The 22,551-nt window shown below is 30.5% G+C and overlaps 1 protein-coding gene across 1 annotated transcript in view; it reads left to right on the forward strand.

Moving 5' to 3' along the window:
• The window catches only part of LOC129977520 (tyrosine kinase receptor Cad96Ca-like), a 47,384-nt gene that overhangs the window by 16,435 nt on the left and 8,398 nt on the right, over nucleotides 1–22,551 (forward strand). The window contains exons 4-7 of the mRNA XM_056090564.1: nucleotides 11,748–11,798; nucleotides 14,323–14,721; nucleotides 19,397–19,522; nucleotides 19,754–19,898. Of these exons, the coding sequence (XP_055946539.1) occupies nucleotides 11,748–11,798; nucleotides 14,323–14,721; nucleotides 19,397–19,522; nucleotides 19,754–19,898 (721 nt within the window). The remainder of the gene's footprint in view (nucleotides 1–11,747; nucleotides 11,799–14,322; nucleotides 14,722–19,396; nucleotides 19,523–19,753; nucleotides 19,899–22,551) is intronic.

The raw sequence follows: 22,551 nt of genomic DNA on the forward strand, positions 1-22,551 counted from the left end.
AGATACCATTTACATATAATGGAATCTTTTTATGCAAAAAATTTTATTCCCAAAAATTATGTAATGTAGGGTTATGTAAAACTTAGAAGCTTTTCTCTACTAGTCAGATGGTTGCACTTAAAGCTATCAAATTAGACGAGCAGTTCCCTCTTGGATAATCAATGCTCATTAAGAATTGGTTTTAGAAATTTAAATTAAAAATTAATTAAACTGTTAGTTTTTTTCTAAAAAATATCGAAGCATGTTATTAATTTATTTAAAATTTTATTTTTAACACTAATATAAAATTTGATTTTCTATTATATCGAATTTTTTAGATTGATTCCTGTACAATTTTTTCCTCTAACTTTAATAAATTAAAAAAAAAATTATATCTATCGATTACTGGATTTATATTCATTCGTTTTAGATGACATTAAATTATTTGTGTGCGTGTGTGTGTGTCTCCACGTTATCGCTGTTACAATTTTAAGAATAAATTTTTAAAATAAAATGAAAATAGATGAATCTAAATTAAAATATAATCATGATGAATTTTTCTTATTAGGAGTTCGAATATCCTTTATTTTTTGTTTTTTTCAGGCAATTAATTTTTTTTTTTTAACTTAAAATCATTTTCCCTCGTTTTCGTTTTTATTCAGTTCTTAGTAAAATATTTTATCCTTTAGGAACAGCGAAATGGAAGTCAAAGTGTATGTTCATTCCATTCGTGTGAATCGTTCCCAAACGGTTCATTTGCGAGAATCAAGACAAAACGAAACTGGTTTTTCCCCGTGACCGAGTCCGTTGACCTGCGAAGGAGTTCCTCCGTACCGTAAATTGTTAGAAGCAATACGATCTTTGACCCAGTGCGAGCAAAATTTCTCTCCTCCATAGAGTGCATGGAGGCACCTATTTTATTCCGAAGGGGAATGCTAGTAGCATTGTTATCATTCCAGAATTGCGGCAGAGCTCTATTCACTCAAAACAAGCGGGACTGATCCCCCCAATACTTTCTCGCATGCTTTCTAATAAAGGTGAATTAAAACTAAAATTTGAAGAAATTTAAAAAGAATTAATTACAATTGCAATCACAAAATCAAATACCAAATTTGATTTATTTCAATCATTCCTTTTTTGAGTTCTCGCTTTCATATATATATATATATATATATATATATATATATATATATATATATATATATATATATATATATATATATATTATACTCGGAGTTCTATAATTGTAGATCTGGCAATTTCCGCTTATTTTTGTATTAAGATTTATTTATTTTGGTAAAAAACTAATTTAAAAAGATGAAATTTAAAAAAAAAAATGACAAGTATTCATTGACTGGTTTCTCCATTTTTCTGAATTTCATGTAAGGTTTAACTGAACAGGAACTAAAAGAGCTTTCAACACACTACATAGCAATGTGACATATGTGTTCATTAAATCCATTTTTAAATCAGGGGAAGTGGTCTTTCCAAAAATTTCCTCGCATACTCTCTAATAAAGAATGGATTTGTGTTTTTGGTCGTTTTTCCCAACTGATTTAGACCAAAATTAAAACAGTTTGAGTTACTTTTGTCATAGACACACAGATATTTTCCAAAAGTGGTTTTTTTTTTTTTTTTTTTTTTTTTTTTTTTTGACTTACGGTAGTCTAAAACGTGCAGATTCGTCAAAATCTCGAATTCAAATTTTTTGAGCATTGTAATACTTTCTCTTGACTTCGTATACGAGGGAAAAAAAAAAAAAAAACGCACTCAAATTTTTTTTGAATTTTGCGAAGCTCTTGAGGTGAAAAATCTTTTGGAATGAGAAGTAAAAGAAGATTTTGACTGAGATTTATGTGCATTAAAATATTTTAAATTCTGAAAGTATTTTTATGGGATTTGAAAAAACAACAACATGAAAGCGCTTATGATAAGTTTTTACGCTTATATGAAGTGAAACAAACTATCGCATGCCTGATCAATTGTATTCCCTCTAATCCGAAGTATTTGTTCTATTCAGTCGTTCTCATATCACTGATAGATAATCAGTTTCTTCTAGAAAAATCTCTCTTGGGATGAAAATGCCGCTCTTCTGAATTCATTTTTTTATTCGAATATTTTGTTAAAAGGTGACATTTTGATAATGAAATGCTTCTTCAGGGTTTAGTGAGCAGATGCATGGTTGGTGTTTGAGATGGAAATGCTGATCTTAGATTAGTTTCTTAATTCTTACATATAGAATCACGTATTGTATTCTCACATCTAATACCGATCTTAATTCGAAAAGACGGCAGTATCGTTTCTATTGAATTATTTCTATTTCAAATAGTAAGAGAATTAATTTCGCATTCATCTTAACATAAGTCATTATGTGTGTTCGAATTTGAATTTATCTTGAAATTAGTTCAGTTTAGTTATATTAACGTCCCGTTTTCAAAGCAATATTAGGGCTATTTTCAGACGGACCTCGTCATTTTGAACCGTGGGCAGATGACGAGGACGACACCTGAGCTAGCACCTCCCTTTCCACACTACACCAGTGGGTCTAGAATTTAGGGAAGCATATATGAAAAAGACACAAAATAGGATTTTCATAGATAATACTTCCTTTTTTAATTAAATTCTAAACATTATCTAATGTTGTTTAGCATACTTTAAAAACTCAAAATAAATAATTAAGTAAATAAAATATTGAATTCTGATAATAATGCATAAATGAAAAGTGGAATGCATCGTGTTCTAAATTTATATAATCTATGATAATGATTTTATTTAAATAAACGCTGTCTCAGTTTTCGATTTGAACGAAGCCCCTCGGTCAGAACTCCTGAAGAAAAATCTACGAATACGGTTCAAATGTTTTTTAGAAAAATATCAATCAGTGCAAATTTTTTTAAAAAAAAACTATCGACTTTTGCTTTGAAGTTAAATATATTCCGCAGCTCGATCTGCACCTCCTCAAATTGGAACTAAAACTTCTTCTTTGACCCCGACTCTTTTGCATCTAATAATTTTTGTGTGCAAATGTTTTTCCAGAAAGGGCTTCTTAAGATTGCTTCTTAAGAAGCTTATAGCTTCTTAAGATTGTCTCTTCTTATTTGCAAACACATACAGAAAAAAAAAAAAACCCGTCAATTTCCATATGCATATGCATGTTGTCACATATTTAAATATTTCAATGCTACATTATCTAATTATATATATAGAAAGCAAATTAGCTAAATATGTTTATTTGTTAAATAGATAGATTTTTTCCCCCGCACACCGACACTCGGATGTAAAACGTAACAGGAGTTGAGAGCAAGATATCCTTGATAACATGAAAACTTTTTTTTCCTTCGTGCTGACATTGAGAAATAAAATGGGATAATTGTGAAATAATCACTGGGTCGTGATTCACTATATTTCAAAAAATATAACATTTTTGAAAATGAACAATATTCTATAGAGAAGTGTTCCGAAAATATTGCCTACTTTCATTATACATCGATACAGCAATCGATCCATAGATGTTGCAACTTATCTACATCTGATAATCTATATCTATATCTGAAGTATATATGATATTTAGATGTCTGCCTTCTTTTGTATTTAAAAGAGTTGTAATACTTATCTGGAATTTATTCTTTCGTAACTGCCAATGGCGAATTCAGATAGTTAGTGGCCCTCGGCAGTGTGTATTATGAGCTCCCCTCCTGCTTAAAAAAAACTAGTCATTTTATTTTCACATTTTAATGCATTTTCAACATAATCAGCGGCTGATAATTTACTCTAGTTTAATTCTATTTTTTTTTTATGTCTATTTATTAGGCCTCTTGACTGAGCGGTATCTATGTTCGTACACAACAGCATTTAATCAGTCTTTGCTCATACTGTAATTACACCTTATAAAACAGATACAAAAATGATTAGTCACATTCATGATCAATTAATTGAACAGTACATCATTTATGTTAATATTATCCTATTATTCTATCATTCATGGAATCTGAATTTATTGGGCAACTAGTCTAATAACAGTTTTAAACCAAATATGCACAATTCCCTCTTAATCCAATGGGGGGCGCGGTGACCAGGTGGTAAGGTCTCGGTTTCGGAACAGGAGGGTTTCAGATTCGAAACCCAATCCTACTGAAGAGCCGTCATGTAAGCAGCTCTGGCGCAACGTTAAATCCGTAGGGAACAAACGTCCTCCCGCTGGTGTGGTGTGGAAGATTGAACAGGGATTGCCAGCTCAGGTGTCGTTCTCGTCATCTTACCGCGGTTCAAAATGACGAGGACCATCCCAAAACAGCCCTAGTATTGCGTTAAAGCGAAAAGTTAATAAAGAGAAAATTTATAAATTTAACATTTTTCTTTCCCCGAATAACATGGAAGGATATAATCAACCGTTTGCATTGGGAAAAGTAATTCAATGCATAATAATTCACATAATACAAGGACTTGTTTACTGCTTCGAAGAATAAATATATGTAATTTTTTAAGTGGAAGTTCACCGAAAAATCAATCTGCATTCTCTTACCCCTCTGTAGGTATTTTTAACAATCAAAATAAAAAAATAAAACGCTAGAATGATACACCGTCTTAATTGCACCTAAAAGGAGGCATCTAAATGCAAGCAATTTGTATTTTAAAAGTTATATTATTTTTAAAAGCGATGGTTATTTTATAATTTCACTACATTTTTCTGCATCCTGCTTTGGACTTGATTAAAAAAAAGTTTGTGTTATGAACCCCAAAGAAAATTTTAACTCCTTTTCATACAATGATTCATCTCACTGGCTCATCGAATGACTGAATTTTTAATTTTAAATCTATAATTAGGTGAAAGTATTAAGTCATTTAAAATGCAAAAATCAGTTAGAAACTCATCAATATCTCAAATCCCCTTATATTATTATTGGAATTAAAATAATTATAAATGTCCCAAAAAGGATGTGCCATCTAATGAAGAAGTTAAATAAAATCGTCGGCAAGATGTTAATGACAGATAATTGCATTCCTTAATTACTGAACCTTGACTGATCAGTTCTGATTTATGAAACCTCTGTATCTAGAGTATCGAAACCGAATGAATCAATTTAAGAGAATCATTCCAGTCAATATTGCAAAATATGAAAACTTATATATTTTCTAAGATGATATATATCCACTACAGCTTCATTTAATAATCAAGATGTTTAATTGAAAGAAAAAATCAGATAGATAGTTTATTTAATCGATCTCGTTCTTATGCATTTATTTTCCTCTAACATGATTGGATCATGAGTCTGTGATGTCAGCTTTTCGGCGTTATCTTTGGGTCAAATAACTGAGCCGCTTTTATTTTATAACCTTGTATCCCTTTGGTTCATTCTTTTCCTTTTGAGCATATAATGTTCATTGAAGCAGATATAGGGATACCCTGTGTCAAATAATTCCCACCTTCGGTTTTATACCAGAAACCGGAAAGAAACATTCTTAAGAAACGAAAATGTCCGGAAAAAAATTCTCCTCTTTCGAGTGCAACCGTCACCGATCATTAGAAAATTGATAAGAAGATTGCTTATAAAATCATTCTCAAGAGTGAATTCGGTCTGTTCGACGCTTTAATCCGCTTCTGCAGGGCACGATAGTGAGTCGTTTCCCACTAATGAACGGGTTGGATTCGAACTCTTCTGCAGATGGGATACGCTGCATTGACCTTGAAGGTGAGGTGGAGGGAGAAGCATGCATCCGCACTGAAGATCCGTGTCCGCTCGGCGCCTCTCATATCCCGTCTTCGAACGAATGGCCTACGGCCCAAGGACGTCCCGGAGACGCCACTCAAAAGTAAGATGCAGCACAAATAAGTCAATTCATTAAATTTTATTGAAAAAAGGATCATGAAAATAACGGAAACAACAGCAAAAGAATTAAAAAATCAGATCCCCCCCCTCCGAATATACTGAAATAGTTGATATTCTGCAGAACATTCGTCCTTTTGAAACAAATATATTTTTATATAATATAGATATATAACTCTTGTCACAGAATAGAAAAAACACCTTTTCGTTGCAATATCAATTCATATATATGTCATAATTTAGTTATTTATGTTAATATTTTAGCTTATATATGTTAATATTTAGCTATTTTAATGTAATAAATAAAATTCTGTTATAATTGCAATCATGATTTGAAAAACTTTAGGCAAAAAATCTCACTTTTTGTATGTATACTTTAAGTGCATCAAACGAAGTGCAATTTAACAAATAGAAACATATTAATGAAAAATATACGAGATACGTTTCAATTGACAACTACTGTAGTATGTGACCCATCCGTTAATCAGTTGACTGGTTTTGACGAGTGTACCAGTTATGGAAAAAGAACAACATTTTGCTTTATGACGAGTTTATGCGTCAGGATTAATAAGGAGTGACAATTTGCAATTTGAATTACAATTTTAGCAAAAACTCAAACATATTCGTACATTTCAAGATGTTTAAAATATTTTGAGACCAAGTCGAAATCAAAGAAACAAATAAAAGATTATTATGCGTTGTACCACGCTTTGCTCGATACCATTCTCTAACAGCAAATTAAAATAATAAATTAATTTTTTAATGTTTATTTACGTACATATGCAAAAAATGTATGCTAGTTTAAGTAAATAAATAAATGTGATTATTGAAATAAAAAGAAAAAAGTCATTTCGTTACAACATGATTTCATATTACACATACTCTGTGTTTGACGAGTACACTCGTCATCGCTAAATTTTTGTAACACAATTTAAATACACATTTTCCTAAGAGGTCGAAACACCACTGACTTAACATGTATCAGCTGAATTCTCTCCACTGATATCATCTGCATTTATTGAAATTTAGCCAACTGACTGAAAATATGAAAGCAAAAAACGGGGGGAGGGAGTCGAATTATTTTAATTATTCTTATAATTGGTTTTAAAAAAAGATCTAGATGCATATCTTTACACAACTGTTTGAATGAAAAGTGGAGAAACGCAATGATTCGTTCGTGTGAGACATGTTTAGAATGACATTATTGGCCAAGCGATTTTCTGTGTTCCATTGTCTAGAAGTTTTGGAGGCTTAAAGATAGTATCGCTTTTGGCGGAAACGGTGAGCAAAGAACAGGGAAGTGGGGGGAGGGATGCGTGAGACGCTGGCAGATGGTAGGTGGGGTGGATGGAAAAGCCCTCGTATCCGGGTGTGGATCCTGGTTAACGAAGAATCTGCTTCTCCCCGTAAGGGAATGATTTTGGACACCGCACCTTCCAATCCTTCTATCGCCAATTTCAAGGGCAAAGGTGCCGTCCTTTTTTTTTTAATTAATACTATTAATTCAAGTTTTGCCTTAATAGAAAAATTATTTCGGTGCAGGAAGTGTTATTTCAATTCGATTTAGCCTTTTTATATCAAAGGTTATTTAATAGTAAGATTATGTAATAGATTTTATTAACGACTGCAAAATATTTTTTAAATCAATTAATATATAATTTTTATCTATTTTTTTCGTATTTATAAATTTAATGAAATCTTTGAAATTTTTGAATTAAAAAAATATGAATATTTATTTTATTGAAATATTTAAATTCGAAACTTATGTAAAAAAACATTTTATGAAGTTTTTATGTGATATAAACAGCAGTTATTATCTTAAGCGTTTACCAACTGTTCTCCCCCTGCTGTTGGCTGACAATAAAAAATAAAAAAAAAACGCTAGTACGATATATATGATTATTTATATTTCCATGAATTTATAAATATATTATTATTATTAAATATATTAATAATATATTTAATAATATATTATTTATTATAAATATATCCTTTTAAATATAAATATAAAAATATTTAAAAGAATTTATATTTCCAAATTGTAATTCTTTCCATTGAAATTTCTACTAAATTTTGTTTAAAAAATTTACTTTTTTTCAAACATTGATATTTTATTTATATCTATTTTTCAGAAGAAAAAAAAACAACTTTGAATTATTTTTCTGGGTTTGCGGCTAAAATGATTAATTTTTTTTAATTACATGCTTTAAAAAATTATTTAATAAATGAATTATTCATTTGATTAAAATATAATCACTATGGTGGATCTGTTTTACAATTGCTTGTAATTTATAACAGTTACTTGTAAATAAGTGTATTAGACTCAGATTTCGGATATTGAACTGGGACCAACTTACTCGATGGCAATTTACGATGTGCTGCCCATTTGAGTCGCCAAAATCTTTTAATACCAATCTAGAGGCATTCTTATAAATAATATTCGCTAAAAAAATATGTGACAGTTTAATCGAAGGGATCATGAAATGAATGATTAAAACGGGAGCTGACCACTTTGCAAAGAGATGAAATTTCAGGAACGCAAAAATCAAAAATTTAGAAGTGTAGTTATATTAATGTTTCATTTTAAAGCAACACGAGGGCTGTTTTGGGACGGACCTCGTTATTTTGACCCGCGGTCGGATGATGGAGATAGCACCTGGGCTGTACAACATCGATAAAATGTTTGGCCCTAACGGATGTAGCGTGCGTCAGGCCCGCTTACATGACGGTTCTTCGGTGGAATTAGATCTCGAACCTGAAACTTCCGGTTCCGAAGGCGAGACCTTACCACCAGGTCACTGCGACCGTCTCAAAATTTAGAAAAACAGGTCAAGCAATTGAATTTTAAAAACTGACAAACCGATTAATAAGAAAATATTCATTTAGCTGTAACGCTAATTTATGAAGAATAGATTATATTTTAGAATTCTAAACTGTATTGTATTCATTAGAGGATCGCATTCTATAGCAGAATTTACCTGGCGAATTTCTACTACGTGGTTGTTTTATGTATTCGAATACTTAAAAATCTTTTTATTTTAATTAATAAACAGAAAGCTCTGAATTTTTTAAAATATCAGCTAATTAATTAAAACGCTGAATTCGCTTGTTTAGATATGAATTCAGAATTTAGATATGAGTTTAGAATGAGTTTTTATGCATTTCGGTGAAGGAATAATTAGCATAAAAGTAAAAGTGATGCGTTTTCTAAAAACTAGCGAAAATGAAAGCACCGATTTATAACCACTACTATTCTTGGAATATCCAAGTGATTAATTTTTTTCCTTCCTTTATGGGTTTATCGACCCATATCGAAAGAATTCTGTTTAAAACTGAAAAAAAAAAATTCTTATTGGAAACGAAAGGTTATATAGCTCCATCTCACGCAATCGTTGAAGGAATGCGCGATTCGGTTTTAAAAGTATGAGATATCACATCACGCATATACTATTTTTCGTACCACGAAACGAGATTGTTTATAATAGTTAAATCGAACCTGGACTTAAGGACCTGGAAAAAAATATCATATCGATTCTGTTATAGGATTCAAATAAAACAGAGTGGCACTGTGACGCTAATACTTTACTAATAACAATACTGAAAAATTGAAGCTAATAATAATACTGAAAGCTAATACTTTTTTAAACATGGTCTTTTCGAATAATAATAATTTTTTTCTTACCTTTTCGTAGACTAAAAAAATTTTCTTGCAATATATCCAGCGTCGTATCTTCAGATGCTGATTGCCATTGCAATATACGCTGTGATAGCAAAAATACTATTTCACTATTCACTATTGCAAATAGCTTTATTTACTGGAATATATATTATTATGTTTGGATACTAATGTCCATACTTCATTCATGGATCAAATTTGTATTTGATGAATTTAGATTTGTTATGATTTTTACTTTCTGGTATAGAGAAAGTGTTGTAATCGTCAAAAAATTCGGATTTTAGGTTTTGACGAATCTCCATGTTTTAGACTTCCCTGGATTCGAATTACTGATATTATGTCTGGCTACCTGCTTGTGGCAAAGATAACTGAAAAAGGCTTTGAGCTAGACGGGTGAAATTTGATACGTCGTCTTTGCACCAATTTCTATCAAATTTTGACAAAATCTTTGCGTGATAAATTCAGCAATAATGCTAAATTCGCGCCAAAGTTTATATTTCGAATTTTTAGTACGTCAATGCCATGTAAAACATTCTTTAGGATAACACCTTTATTAGCGAGTATACGAAAAATATTGGGGGGGGGGCTTCCGCTGGTTTGAAAGAGAGCATTTCATATAGAAGTAACTTCCCTTGTCTCATTTGACGGTTCTGTGATTGGTCGGGCATGAAAAATGAATCGAATACTGAAGACTAAAAAAAAATGTACCCCGTTATAAATAAAGATAACGCCATTATTTCTATTCCTTTCCAGAAAAGCGAGAACTCGCTTATTTATTCGGTGATTTTCCATTCCATTTTTAGATATCCTTCGAAGGGACGAGAGAGATAATCATTGGTGCTTACAAAAATCCTAAGGATATAAGTAAAACATTTGTATCTTCAGCAAAGGATGAAAGTGGCGAACAACTTTTATTTATTGTTAGTCACTTTTGACGATCATTCGAGCGTACCAAGTTCGCTTGGATTATTATTATTATTTTATTTTGCACAGTTTAGTTTTAATAGTCTCGCCAGTAAAATATTTTTAAATTTAAAATGTTGATAGACATGTATTATTTCAGAAGTCCCGTCCTGTTCTTACTTGCTTTTTTTATTTTTTTTTTTTTTTTTTATTATCACAACTGAAATTTGAACTTCATTTTGAAATGGGAAATGACGAAAATCACATTAATAACTTGTTTGCTGAATCAAAACACTTTCAGAAATTGTATGAGACTAATAAATAAAATTATTCAGCATCGGACTTTTTATGCCAAACTAAATGTTTCATAATGTTTGTAACATCTTGGGAGAGTATCTGTTTACGTATCGCGATAAAAAAAAATAAAACTTGAAATTTAAAAAGGGTTATTTCACTTTGCTAACATTTGTAAATCTCTGATGCATGTTTTCGTATTAAATGTTTAACATAAAAAAAAATCTATATTTTTTCCTTTTTTATCTATCTTAAGGATTTGCCAATGTCAAAAACTACGTGAATCGATGAGTCTACGAAAAAAAAAGCTCATAACAAAAAAGCTCCTTCTCCTAGAGATTTTTTGCGATTGCTTTATTTGAATTTTTCCTAAGTATAATATAGAAAAGAATTATATCATACTAAGGAATATAGTTAGTGATTTTTATATTACCTACTTAAAAAGATAAATCAGATAAATTTTAAATCAGAATAAAATTTAAATCTTTCTAAATCAAAGTTATTCGCATTTTAACCAAAAAGTACCTGATTTTGGAATATTAGGATTTAATTTTAGAATGTAATTATGCAAGAAATAATTCTTTTTGTCTTTTTTTTGGGTTTCTGAAATCTGGAGGAAATAGAATTGCGACAGATATTTCATACCCTTAAATATAGAATTCATATTTTTCAAAATGAATTGCCATAAAATATAAATGAGAGTGTTTTAAGTAACATTTCAAGTGCCATAGAAATATAACATTAATATGCTTGTGATATAGAGATTCGCTGCTAAATTAAATCAGGATTTGAAATGAAAATGTGTCATTTATAATCAAGTATTACCAATAACTAAACAGAAATTGTTATGAAAGGAAGAGACCCATTAAACTGATTGCTGAATGCATTAATTTAATCATGAGATTATTTATTAAGCCTAAAAATATATTTTTCATTTTTAGTAGGATATATTTTGCATTGAATTTATAAATAAATTTTTCAAATATATTTTAAGAATATTGTTGTAGGCTATGAATTATTCTTTCTTTTCCTGTAACACTATTTTCTATATATGTTTCTCTGTGTTCCAGGCTGGAAATGACTATTACCTCTTCATCACAGCGAATGATGGACACCAAACGGTACGTTTATCCATTACTGATATAATAATTATTTTATAATGCTTGACTCTATCGAATATGAGACTTATTGTTGAAGGAAGTTAGCAATGAGTTACATTGCATAAGTCATAGAGCGGTGTTAGTTACCCGCTTATAAAACTATTTTTGACCAAAAAAAAAAATCACAATTTTTGAAATGTTTTATCCTAAAGCTTTTTTTTATTTTCTCAAACTGTGTTTATTTTATATCTATGATAATTCAAAATTGAATTAAAGATATTTTAGTTGAACAGCTGAAAATGGGATTGTAAATTATATTATAAAAAAACTTTTTAAAATATTTTTGTTTGGATTATTTAACAAATATTGTCTTTTCCTATTTCATTTCTTTTACTGTAAACAGAGATATTTTTAGCATGAATTGTTTTGTTTTTAATAGCATTATTACAAATTTAGATAATTCTGAATCACTATAGTATCTTGATTTTCCACTGATGCTCTGAACTCAGACAATAATCAAATGGAAAACATTTAAATAGTACCTACCTATGGAAAATGTTTATTTCATAAATCTCCCCAGGTTTACTTAACATGCATTTTCAAGTCAAATGACAAAACAAAATCGAAAACATTCGGTGCCAGCTTCATAACTTATCACTATAAATTCTCATTAAAGTCAAGAAAACGACACTCACACACACACAAATCAAGTTATAAATGTGAATTGCTTTCGAAAAAAAGAAGAAATGGCTTACAAATTTAGAAAATTTTCAAGAAAAATCCTTTTTTTTTATCCAACTGAAAATTAAAAACATAGGCTTTTAACTCATTTTTTTCAAAATGTGGTTTTTCCAAAAAATTTAAATTTTTCTACACGATTATTAAAATACTATTAAAAATATCAATCTGAAATTTGATATATATTTAGTCTGTAATACTATCTAGCGTATGAACCAAAATATTAGTCTAATGATGAACCATTGTAAAGTTAATCTTTCAAAAAAGATTTGTGATTTTACACTAAATCTTGCAATTTTCTGGAAGTTTGAGTTCAAGGATAACTTTTACTTCAATTCCTATACAGTTCTTCAATATATATATATATATATATATATATATATATATATATATATATATATATATATATATATATATATAATATACCATTTTGGTCATTTGTTTTTAATTAAGAGTATTTTTAGAAAAAGACCAAATTTGGGGCAAAAAATTCTACGTTTTCTCAAATATTTATAATAATAATAAAATTATTTTTGTACTTTAAATTGTTTTTGCATAAATGTCATTGGCAAATAGAAAAATATTTTTTCAAATGTTATTATTTTTTTAAAAAAATGATCGGATATAGTCGAATACTTTAAATGCAGTACTTAAGGGACAAAAATCAGGCAAATATTTGGCTCCTTTAAATGTCAAGAAATTTAAATCATAAACAAATATCATTCCCCATATCATTAAATTTTCGCCAGAAGAATAGGTGGTATTTACACGGCAAAATGAATTAATATGTGCTAGCGGCAATGTTAAATTTTTTATCATTCGTTAACACAAGTCAATATATAATGCGATTTTCACAAACAAGTTGGCATTTTTCACTCATCCTATGTCTATGTATGGAATTCCTAGCATCAGTGAGTGAAAATTTCACTATTTTCTTCTTAAAACTAGCGGTTAAAAGATTTTGGATTGAAATTTTGAAAAGTCCTCAATAACATTTTGCGTGAATTATTCTATTTAAAAAACAAAACAATTAGTAAATAAACTAATAATAGTAAATAATAACTAATAACTAACTTACTTACTAATAATAAATAATTAGTAAGTAAACTAATGATACTTTGGAAGTATCATTAGTTTTATTCTGGCAATTATGGTTTTTTTTAATAGGTTGCAATTCCACAAGAAATTCTGGAATAGTTGAAGATTTTATTTTGCCTCTTACAAATAGTAAATCCATATTAAGGTTATCCATAAGGCCAATGCATCTTTTTCAATCAAATTTGATATAATAACTTCCCAATGTGTTCTGCAATTCATGAAGTACAGAATGTTTAATTTATTCATTTAGAAATATCCTATAGTTGTTTTAAAGTTTTGCAATGAGAAAAGAAATTGAAAATTTCCTGTTATTGATCAGTTGAACGATATTTAAATGGTAGATAAATATGCAACTTATATTTTATTTCTTGAACTAAATAATGTATTTTAATAAACGATCTGCAAAATTTTAACCATTTGACAAACCCCTAAAGTAAAAGAATTTACCTTCATACTCCTTTCTAGCGCCCCCCCCCCCCCAAAAAAAAAACTCTTCCCAAGAATTAAAAAAAAAAAAAAAAAACGTTTGTCATTTAAGCATTATATTTTGATTTCATAGATGCGGGTTTTTTTTGCAATGTGTTTTATACAAAAATATAACTATTTTAGAGCTTTTTCGAAAAAAATTCATTCCTTGGTTCACAACACACTGCCTACTTTGTATACCTTACCTTATAATTTGTTTGAACATCAAGCTTTGTTCTTTCAGGCCAAGATTGAAGTGTACGTGAGAGTGGTAAAGGCCAGTGAAAATACCTCTCCCTCAGTCTTAGAAAATGCCCCCTCTGTCCACAATCCCGGACCTATCGGTCCATCCGGGTTTCTTTCGAACCTCCCGTTCCTCTCCAACCACCCTCCTCGAAGACCGCCACGTTTGCCCGTGAAAACCACAACAGAGGAATTTCAAGAAATCTCCTCGGCACTTTCAACGGATGTTCCTCCAACTCCATCCTCTGATCGCAACACAACCGATGCTTCACCGAGGCAGCCGCTGGACTGGGTCTCCACAGTCTTTCCCTTGGTGGCAGTTGTGGCTTTTGCACCTGTTTTCGGGGCTGTGCTGTGGTTACTACACAGGAGATGCAAAATCCAAGAAAAACTGAAAGCAGTAAGTAGTTTTAAACAGTTTTTAGTGTGCAAAGTTGAATGAACCATTAAGAATGATCTTCCCATAACATTCTCGCATATTCCCTATTAAAAATGAGTTTTTGTTTTGGACGCATTTTTCTTCCCAAACGACTGAAACCAAAATTTGACACATAACTATATCTGGAGTGAGAAAATCACATACCAAATTTGATATGTTTAAGTCATTACTTGCGTTTTTGAATAATCACGTTTGCACGCTTCTAAAAGCACAAACCCACCGACATTCACCGACTCCTTGCTAGATTTGGTTCAAAGGTGTCTACAATATGGATGTTAAATCTCTGTAGTCACTTTTATCCATCTAGCTTCCTACGTTATGTTATTTTCGTCTTAACCCTCTCTAGGGCCGGGGGAAGTATGCTTCCCACCAAATTTATCAATTTTTGTATGAATTTATGTAGGTTGGATTTAGTTCTGACAATTTTTTTTAGAAAGACAGAAACTTAGAGGCTTTAGTTCTTTATTTTACACAAAATGATGTGACTTGATTTGATACTTAATTATTAATTAACCAAATTAATTAATTAATTAATTAAATTTATCTAATAAGCTAAATGAATCCTTTTTCTTATTCTAATTTCAAGCCTACAAATATTTTAACATAATATGACTAGAAAAAAATTCACTTTAAAAGGTTAACTTATATCCGAACAGTCCGATAGACAGATTGAACATAGATACTCTGAACAGATTTTGCTTAAAATTGATGTAAAAGTCAAATTCTAAATTTCATCCGTCTAGTTAAAAGCGTTTTTGAGTTATCTCTGTCACAGACGTACAGAATTTTCCAAAAATATGTTTTACGAATTCAGGGAAGTTTAAAACAGAGATTCGTCAGAATCTCGAATTCGAATTTTCTGATGTTTAAAATACTTTCTCCATACTTCGCATATGGAAAGTAGAAACAAGTGATTCCGAAAAATCATCATTTCGAACTTTTAATGGAAAAGTAATGCGGAAATGAAATATTTCTTCTGGGCACCCAGTCTCTTTGTATCAGCTATTAAAACATGTCTTCGTAAAATATAAATTTGTCTATTTCTCTATCATTATAAGCCTGATTGTGACGAGACCATTGTCGCAAGATTCTTGCCATTTTGAGTTATGTCTAGACATGTCCTGCATGTCTAGGAAACGCATTAACCAAATCCTAAGTTGTTGTCCAAAACCAAAATATAGAATATCTATTTCTCTTCCATTTTGAAGAAGATCATCGTCTGTAGCAATTGATATAAAGTTATATGGAAGCAGATCTTTATTCGAAAAAAAGTTAGAGCAAGAGACATTCTATGAAACATTTTCTGTATATGGCAGCATTAAATATTCGAATCCGTTTTCATCTTTTTGGTAACAAACACGAGTTAGTTTTTCGCATTTTGGAATTAGTTTTTGAAACAACGACGAAATTAAATTTATAATTGCGCCTTAATCTTTTTTCATAATTACCATTTAATTTCCTTAAATGAAGATACCTGCGTTGTCATATTTGATGATGATCAAAAACTACGCAAAATGAAGTTATCACCATCGATATTCAACAAAAAAAAAGTCATATTTTCACTTGAAACATTGTGCTATTAGTAAAACGACCAAGTTGCATTCTTCCACAATGGCGGAAATTTCAAAATCTTTCGAAATTTGTGAAAATAGTTTTGTATTTTTATTTTTTTCACCTTAGTAAAAGTATATTATAAAAACTTTTCGCAACTGCATCCATTTATGTGTATTTATTACCAACTAATTCTAAGACATTAATTTTTATATTGTCTTCCCATTAGCACTATTTTTTATTTCGATATATTAGCTGTTAGCCAAGAAAATATATTGGCCGCGCTGTAATGATTCATTCATTAATCTACAAAAATTTAGATTGTCGTCACAGATTTCAAATGTGTTTGTCAAATAACATTTCAAGCAAAAAAGATTATACTTAATCAGAATTATACTTCTAAATTATCTAATTAAAAGCAAAGCATTGCAAATGCTGTTTAAAAATTTTTCGAATTAAGATTTCAACGACTACATATTTGTTCCATTGATGTTGTGAATACATTCATTTAATGCAGAACAGTAGAACATCAAATTCAAATTGCACAATTTTCCCTTTTTTTTATTCCTTTGAGCCCTTGAACATATTTAAAAAAAATAATGATAATTTGATTTAGCTTTTTTTTTCATATTGATTGGCTATTCGATTTTTTATTTTTATCTTTTTAATTTCGAAGTATCCACGTTTCACTAAATTCGAGTCTTATTTCAAGTGTTGATTATAGATATGATTGTTTCATAATCAATACTGTAAATAAGTAATTAAATTGTGACTCAAGCTCAAAACAAACATATAAATAAACAAACAAAAACAAACTTCATATAAACACATAGTTTACTTGCCGATCTTCTATTCGTGCTATCATGATCAAATTAGATATCACTAAATGAACTCTCTATCTCTACGCTCTAATATAAAAGGAACTTTTATAGCAATTTTCATTTATTATATCTCATGTTTAATTGATTCTTGATACATTCTAATTGAGAGCTACGTTTCTTTACTTTCTCGTACGCGAAGTGCAGAGAAAATATTGTACACACACACAAAAAAAAAAACCCTCGAGATTTTGACGAATTTATACATTTTAGATTTCCCCGGGTTCGAAAAACACATTTTTGGCATTATATCTGTGACTCTTTGAATTAAGTAGATGTCAATTGGAGATTACACCACATTTGTAGATTTTTATAAATTTTGTCGAGCAAAATCTATTGAGATGAAGTCTATCTGACAAACTTCTCGAATATAAGTTAACACAATAATTACAAAAAGTAGGAAGTTTTATATATAAAATTCGATACACAGATTGTAGATTATAGATTATATATATGTATTGTAATCACCTATCAAATTTTTAGCCAAACTCAACAAGAAATGAAACGTCCGTCGGTCTGTACCTTCAAAAGCGTGTAAAAGCGATAACTCAAAATAGAATGACTTAAATATATCAAATTTGTTGTATGATTTTTTGACTGCAACGATAGTTTTTTTTTTTTCTAAAATTTTGATTTCAATCAGTTGGGAAAAACGATCTAAAATACAAATCCATTCTTTATTAGAGAGTATGCGAGGAAGTTTTCGGGAGACCATACCCACTGGTTTGAAAATGGATTAATTGAATATTTACGTCACATTACTATATAGTGTGTTGAAAGCTGTTTTGGTTCCTGTTCAGTTAAACCTTACATCAAATTCAGAAAGATGGAAAAACCGTTAGCAAACATTCCAATAAATGAATACTCGTCATTTCTGAAAAAACACCATGTTTTTAAAGTTGTTTTTGCCAAAATAATGAATAAATAAATCTTATTACAAAAATAAGTGGAACACCTCCAGATCAACAATTATGGAATTCCGAATATAATATATAAAACGTTAACATATGTGACACAGAAATCGCTTTCATTACTTATTGTCGAAAGGCAGTCATCTAATGTAAGCAAACCAGCGTGCGATTTTCAATCTACTTTATTAAACATTTTTACAGCTTCGTTGATTTGAGTATTTTGCTTAATGAATGAATGGAAATGCAACATTTTATTAGAAATGTTCTGGATAGGTCCCGTGTATCATCGAAAAATCCATTTAGTTAGAGGAAAAAATAGATAAAAGAAAATAAGAAATAAACTTCAAATAGAAAGTTTAATCGAGTTCAAAAATAGGCATAACCGTCGCCTATTTTTGAATATTCATATCTTGCAAAACAATTAGGTCACAAAATTGAACTTTTTTATGTTTTTACGATTTAAAAAATGAGTTATTTTAATGAAATTGATTTCATTTCCGTATAGTTTTTTTCTCTTAATTATAATGTTTAATTCGATTTGTTATCCTGGCATTCAAACTCATCCATTAAAACATTCAGTCGCGCATTATTGTTAATTAACGCCGTAGTAGCATTTTTAGTTCCGCTTTTATTTCGCAATACAGTAGACTCCCGATTATCCGCGGGCGGTTTATCCGCGATGCGGATTATCCGCGCCTGCCGCACAAAGTTTTTTTTTTTTTTTTGATTGATTTTTTCAAAAAAGCGCAGTTTTACAGTTATGCTTTTGTAATTACATAATACATTACAGTATTAAAACAGTACATATGTATTAATTTTTCTGTGTATCCTTGACGCCTCTCGTAAATACAAAGCACTTTTCTGTTTTCATTAACAAAATGCATTTTAGGTTAGTTTTGAGTGATATACTAAAATATGAAGCGTTAGTTAAACATCCTGCTGTTTATTTTACGTTTTATTGTACATAAAACGATTTTTCAAAGTTGGAAGGACTGTTTTCTTTTTTGCTGTACCCGTTTTTAGCTTTTTTCGGATTATCCGCGATTTTTGTTATCCGCGGCGGCCGCGCCACCCAATTCCGCGGATAATCGGGAGTGTACTGTATATATATACTTGTTAATCAACGGAAAACTGATTCATATTTTTCAGTCCTATCAAAAAACAAGGTGAATAAAAAAAAAAAAAAAATACATTCTATATTAATCATTTACAGCCGAAAGAGTTACTAATTTAGGCCTGATCGCCAAAGGCGACTGTCATGAAAGAAAACTGATAAAATAATTTCTTTTTTCTCAGGAGAAGAAACTTTCAGACAGTCGCCTGAGTGAAGAATCGGAGCCAAATCCTCACGTGAGTGTCCTCTACTTACAGAGGCCGAGGACAGCTCACTCCAATAGATACGAGTCCGGGGAGACCACAGGAGTAAGTGCTATTTGTCTATTTCTGCAGCAGGTTTTTATTGTAAATCAAAAATAACAGAAAAATAAATTATCTGATATTACGTTAATATCCCTTATATTACGTTAAACAATCATTTTTGTAATTTTTTTTATTATTATGAAATAAAAAAGAATTTTGGAACATTTAGAAGAAACTCTTACTAAAAAGGATTGTGTTTTATGTTTGTGATTTAGATATTTTCGAATTTTGCAGATTATTCCCGAGAATCGCAAGTGGGAATTTCCCCGCCACCACCTGCGCTTCCTGGGGCTTCTGGGCGAGGGATGCTTTGGCCAAGTTTGGAAATGCGATACTCTGGGAGATTCGGAAGCTCTGGTGGCTGTTAAGACGCTCAAAGGTAAAGCCGGACTTCCCTCAGTGTCTGACTCTGACTCAGTATCACAATGTTACATTTTTATTTTATTTTACAATTACAGAGACAAACAAGGAGAAAGTAGTCGCTCCAAGACTTTCTCACATATTCTTTAATAAAAACGTCATACTTGTGGCGAATTGGATTGAGCAAGGATAGAATCTGGGACCTTGTGGTTCGCAGCCCAGTAACATGACCATGATACAAAAGCAATTGCTCGGGTAGCGTAGCTGTGAATTGGCTTATAAGCTTTCACCACATACTAAAGAACTCTGCATAGCGTTGGCGTACAATAATTACTAAATATTAGTCTTTGGTGTGAATTTAGCATCTGTACTGTATATATCGTGTCATCCTTGGCGAGTTATTTGGCGATTCATTTCTGGCATGCGATGAATGGTATCCGAAAATCAAATCGAATTTGTGTTTTAGACGCATTTTTTCCAACGGTTTAAAGCAAAAAATATGACGCAGAACTACGCTTGTAATCAGCAAACCACATATTAAATTTGATATATGTAAGTTCTGTCTAAAAAAATGTACACATTTACATTTTTCTGAAAATACGGACCGACAGACATTGTTGGAATTTACTAAAAATTTGACAACTGTCTACACTCAAGATATTAAATATGTGAACCAAATTTTATCCATTTAGCTCTTTTAGTTTTGTAGTAATTCTGTTACATTCGAATAGCCGAAAAGACAGATTTCTCTGAATGATTGCAGAATTTATGTTTGATGTAAAGTTTTATAAGTTTGATGTATATCAAATTTCATTCGTGTAGCTCAAAATGTTTTTGAATTATATTTGTCACAGAAAGACTAACGGACAGAGAGACATAATACCAAAATATCATTTTCGAACCCAGGGAGGTATGAAACGCGAAGATTCGTCAAAATCTCGATTTCGAATTTTTTGACGATTACAGTACTTTTTCTAAGAAAAAGAAAAGAAAAAAAGAATCCACAATCTCCTTATAAACTTCCATATACGGATGCTACTTATAACCTGAGATGAAAAACCGTTTTGATAATATGCAAGGAAACATTTCCCAGCGGCATCAACAAAAGTCTTTAGGAAGTATCCAGAATTATCTTTTCCTCAAACAGACTGCTTTCTTTATTTTTCGTCCTTTTTTTTCTTTTTCTTTCTTTTTTTCTTTTCCGGAAATAATTTTAGATGCAGTTATCCTAATAAATTTATTTTTTAACATCTTAATTTTTTTAAAACTTTATCCAGGTATTGATTTCAGATTAATAAAATATATAAAATCCTTTTCCTTTACTTCACGTAATATAAAAAATCCTTTTTATTATTAATGACGATAAAGTATATCTAAGTAACTGTTCCGAATATTTTTAATGAACGGATGGTACTTGTCGATTGTAACGGCGACCAAAGAGAGAAAAAATACGCCAATTTAGCGATTTTAATCTCAAACTATATGGTATGTGATTCGCATGTTCGAAATTTTTCATAATAAATAATAATGCACTTGAGTGTATTTTTTATAATTTGGCGAAATTTTTTCTTGGCGCTTTTAGGCGGCCGTTAAAACCGAATTGTTCCGAAATGATTAGTAATGCATGTGTGAATAAACACAAAAATTAAAAATGAATGTTATTCTCATTGAACGGACATGTTCAAACAAATTTTGTAAACATGGCCTCTTTTTGTTTGGTTTCATAGCATAGAAAATAAAATGGAATGGAGAGAAAATATCTCCTCTCTTTGAAATAGTATTTTAACCCAAATCGAACACACGTATGCAATTTTGACTCTAATATCACGTCAAACTTCCTATTCATAATTAAATGAGGAAGTCAAGCCTTGCAGAAGCAGTCATCGATTCAAAAAATAAAAACTAAGTTTTGACTCTTATCTTAGGGTTACCTTTTCATATCTGTGTAATCATTAATCAGTGAAAAATAAAATCAGTTGGAGTCCATTTTCTCAAGGCCTACTATTTATGTTAATGTTTTGTTTATTTTTCCTGCATTTAAGTTAGGCATCACAGAATTTATGTTAAAATGAGAACAGTTTTTTAACTTACTTTTTTTCTAATAAATTCTGGAAGCTTGCAGTGCAGTCTATAAACATATATGAACTACCAGTACAGAGCCTTTTATTTTAACTCAACACGTTACCGGCAACTGCTTCTATGATTCATCAGGCAATGGCTGCTTTCACATTGAGATAAATGGATTGCTTAGTACTCAATAAGAAGTGAGAAAATACGTATTATAACAGTGAGTTTTGGCATAAAAATTTTGCCTTCTGGTATTGGTGGGCAAAGAAATGAGTTCATAGAAGTCCGGCCTATTTGGCGTTTTTGTTATCCGGTCTGCCCTTCCGCCACATTAGGCCGGATACTCGGAAATGTATTGTATTGTATTTATATGCACACAGAAAAAAATAATTTCAAGAACACTTTTTTTTTTTTCTGAAAGAGTATAAAAAAAGAAGGATATGTATTCAAAATCCACAAACTGAATTTTCTGTTTATAATATTTTATATACGTAAAGGACAATTTCAAATTATATGAATGTTTTGTCTTATTAATGCACTCATCTTGTGTATTAAAAAGTGCAAAAGAAAACTTGTTTCAACATTTTTGTCCTCAGCTATTAAAT

Source organism: Argiope bruennichi, chromosome 1 (genome assembly GCF_947563725.1).
Source record: "Argiope bruennichi chromosome 1, qqArgBrue1.1, whole genome shotgun sequence".
Taxonomy (NCBI): domain Eukaryota; kingdom Metazoa; phylum Arthropoda; class Arachnida; order Araneae; family Araneidae; genus Argiope; species Argiope bruennichi.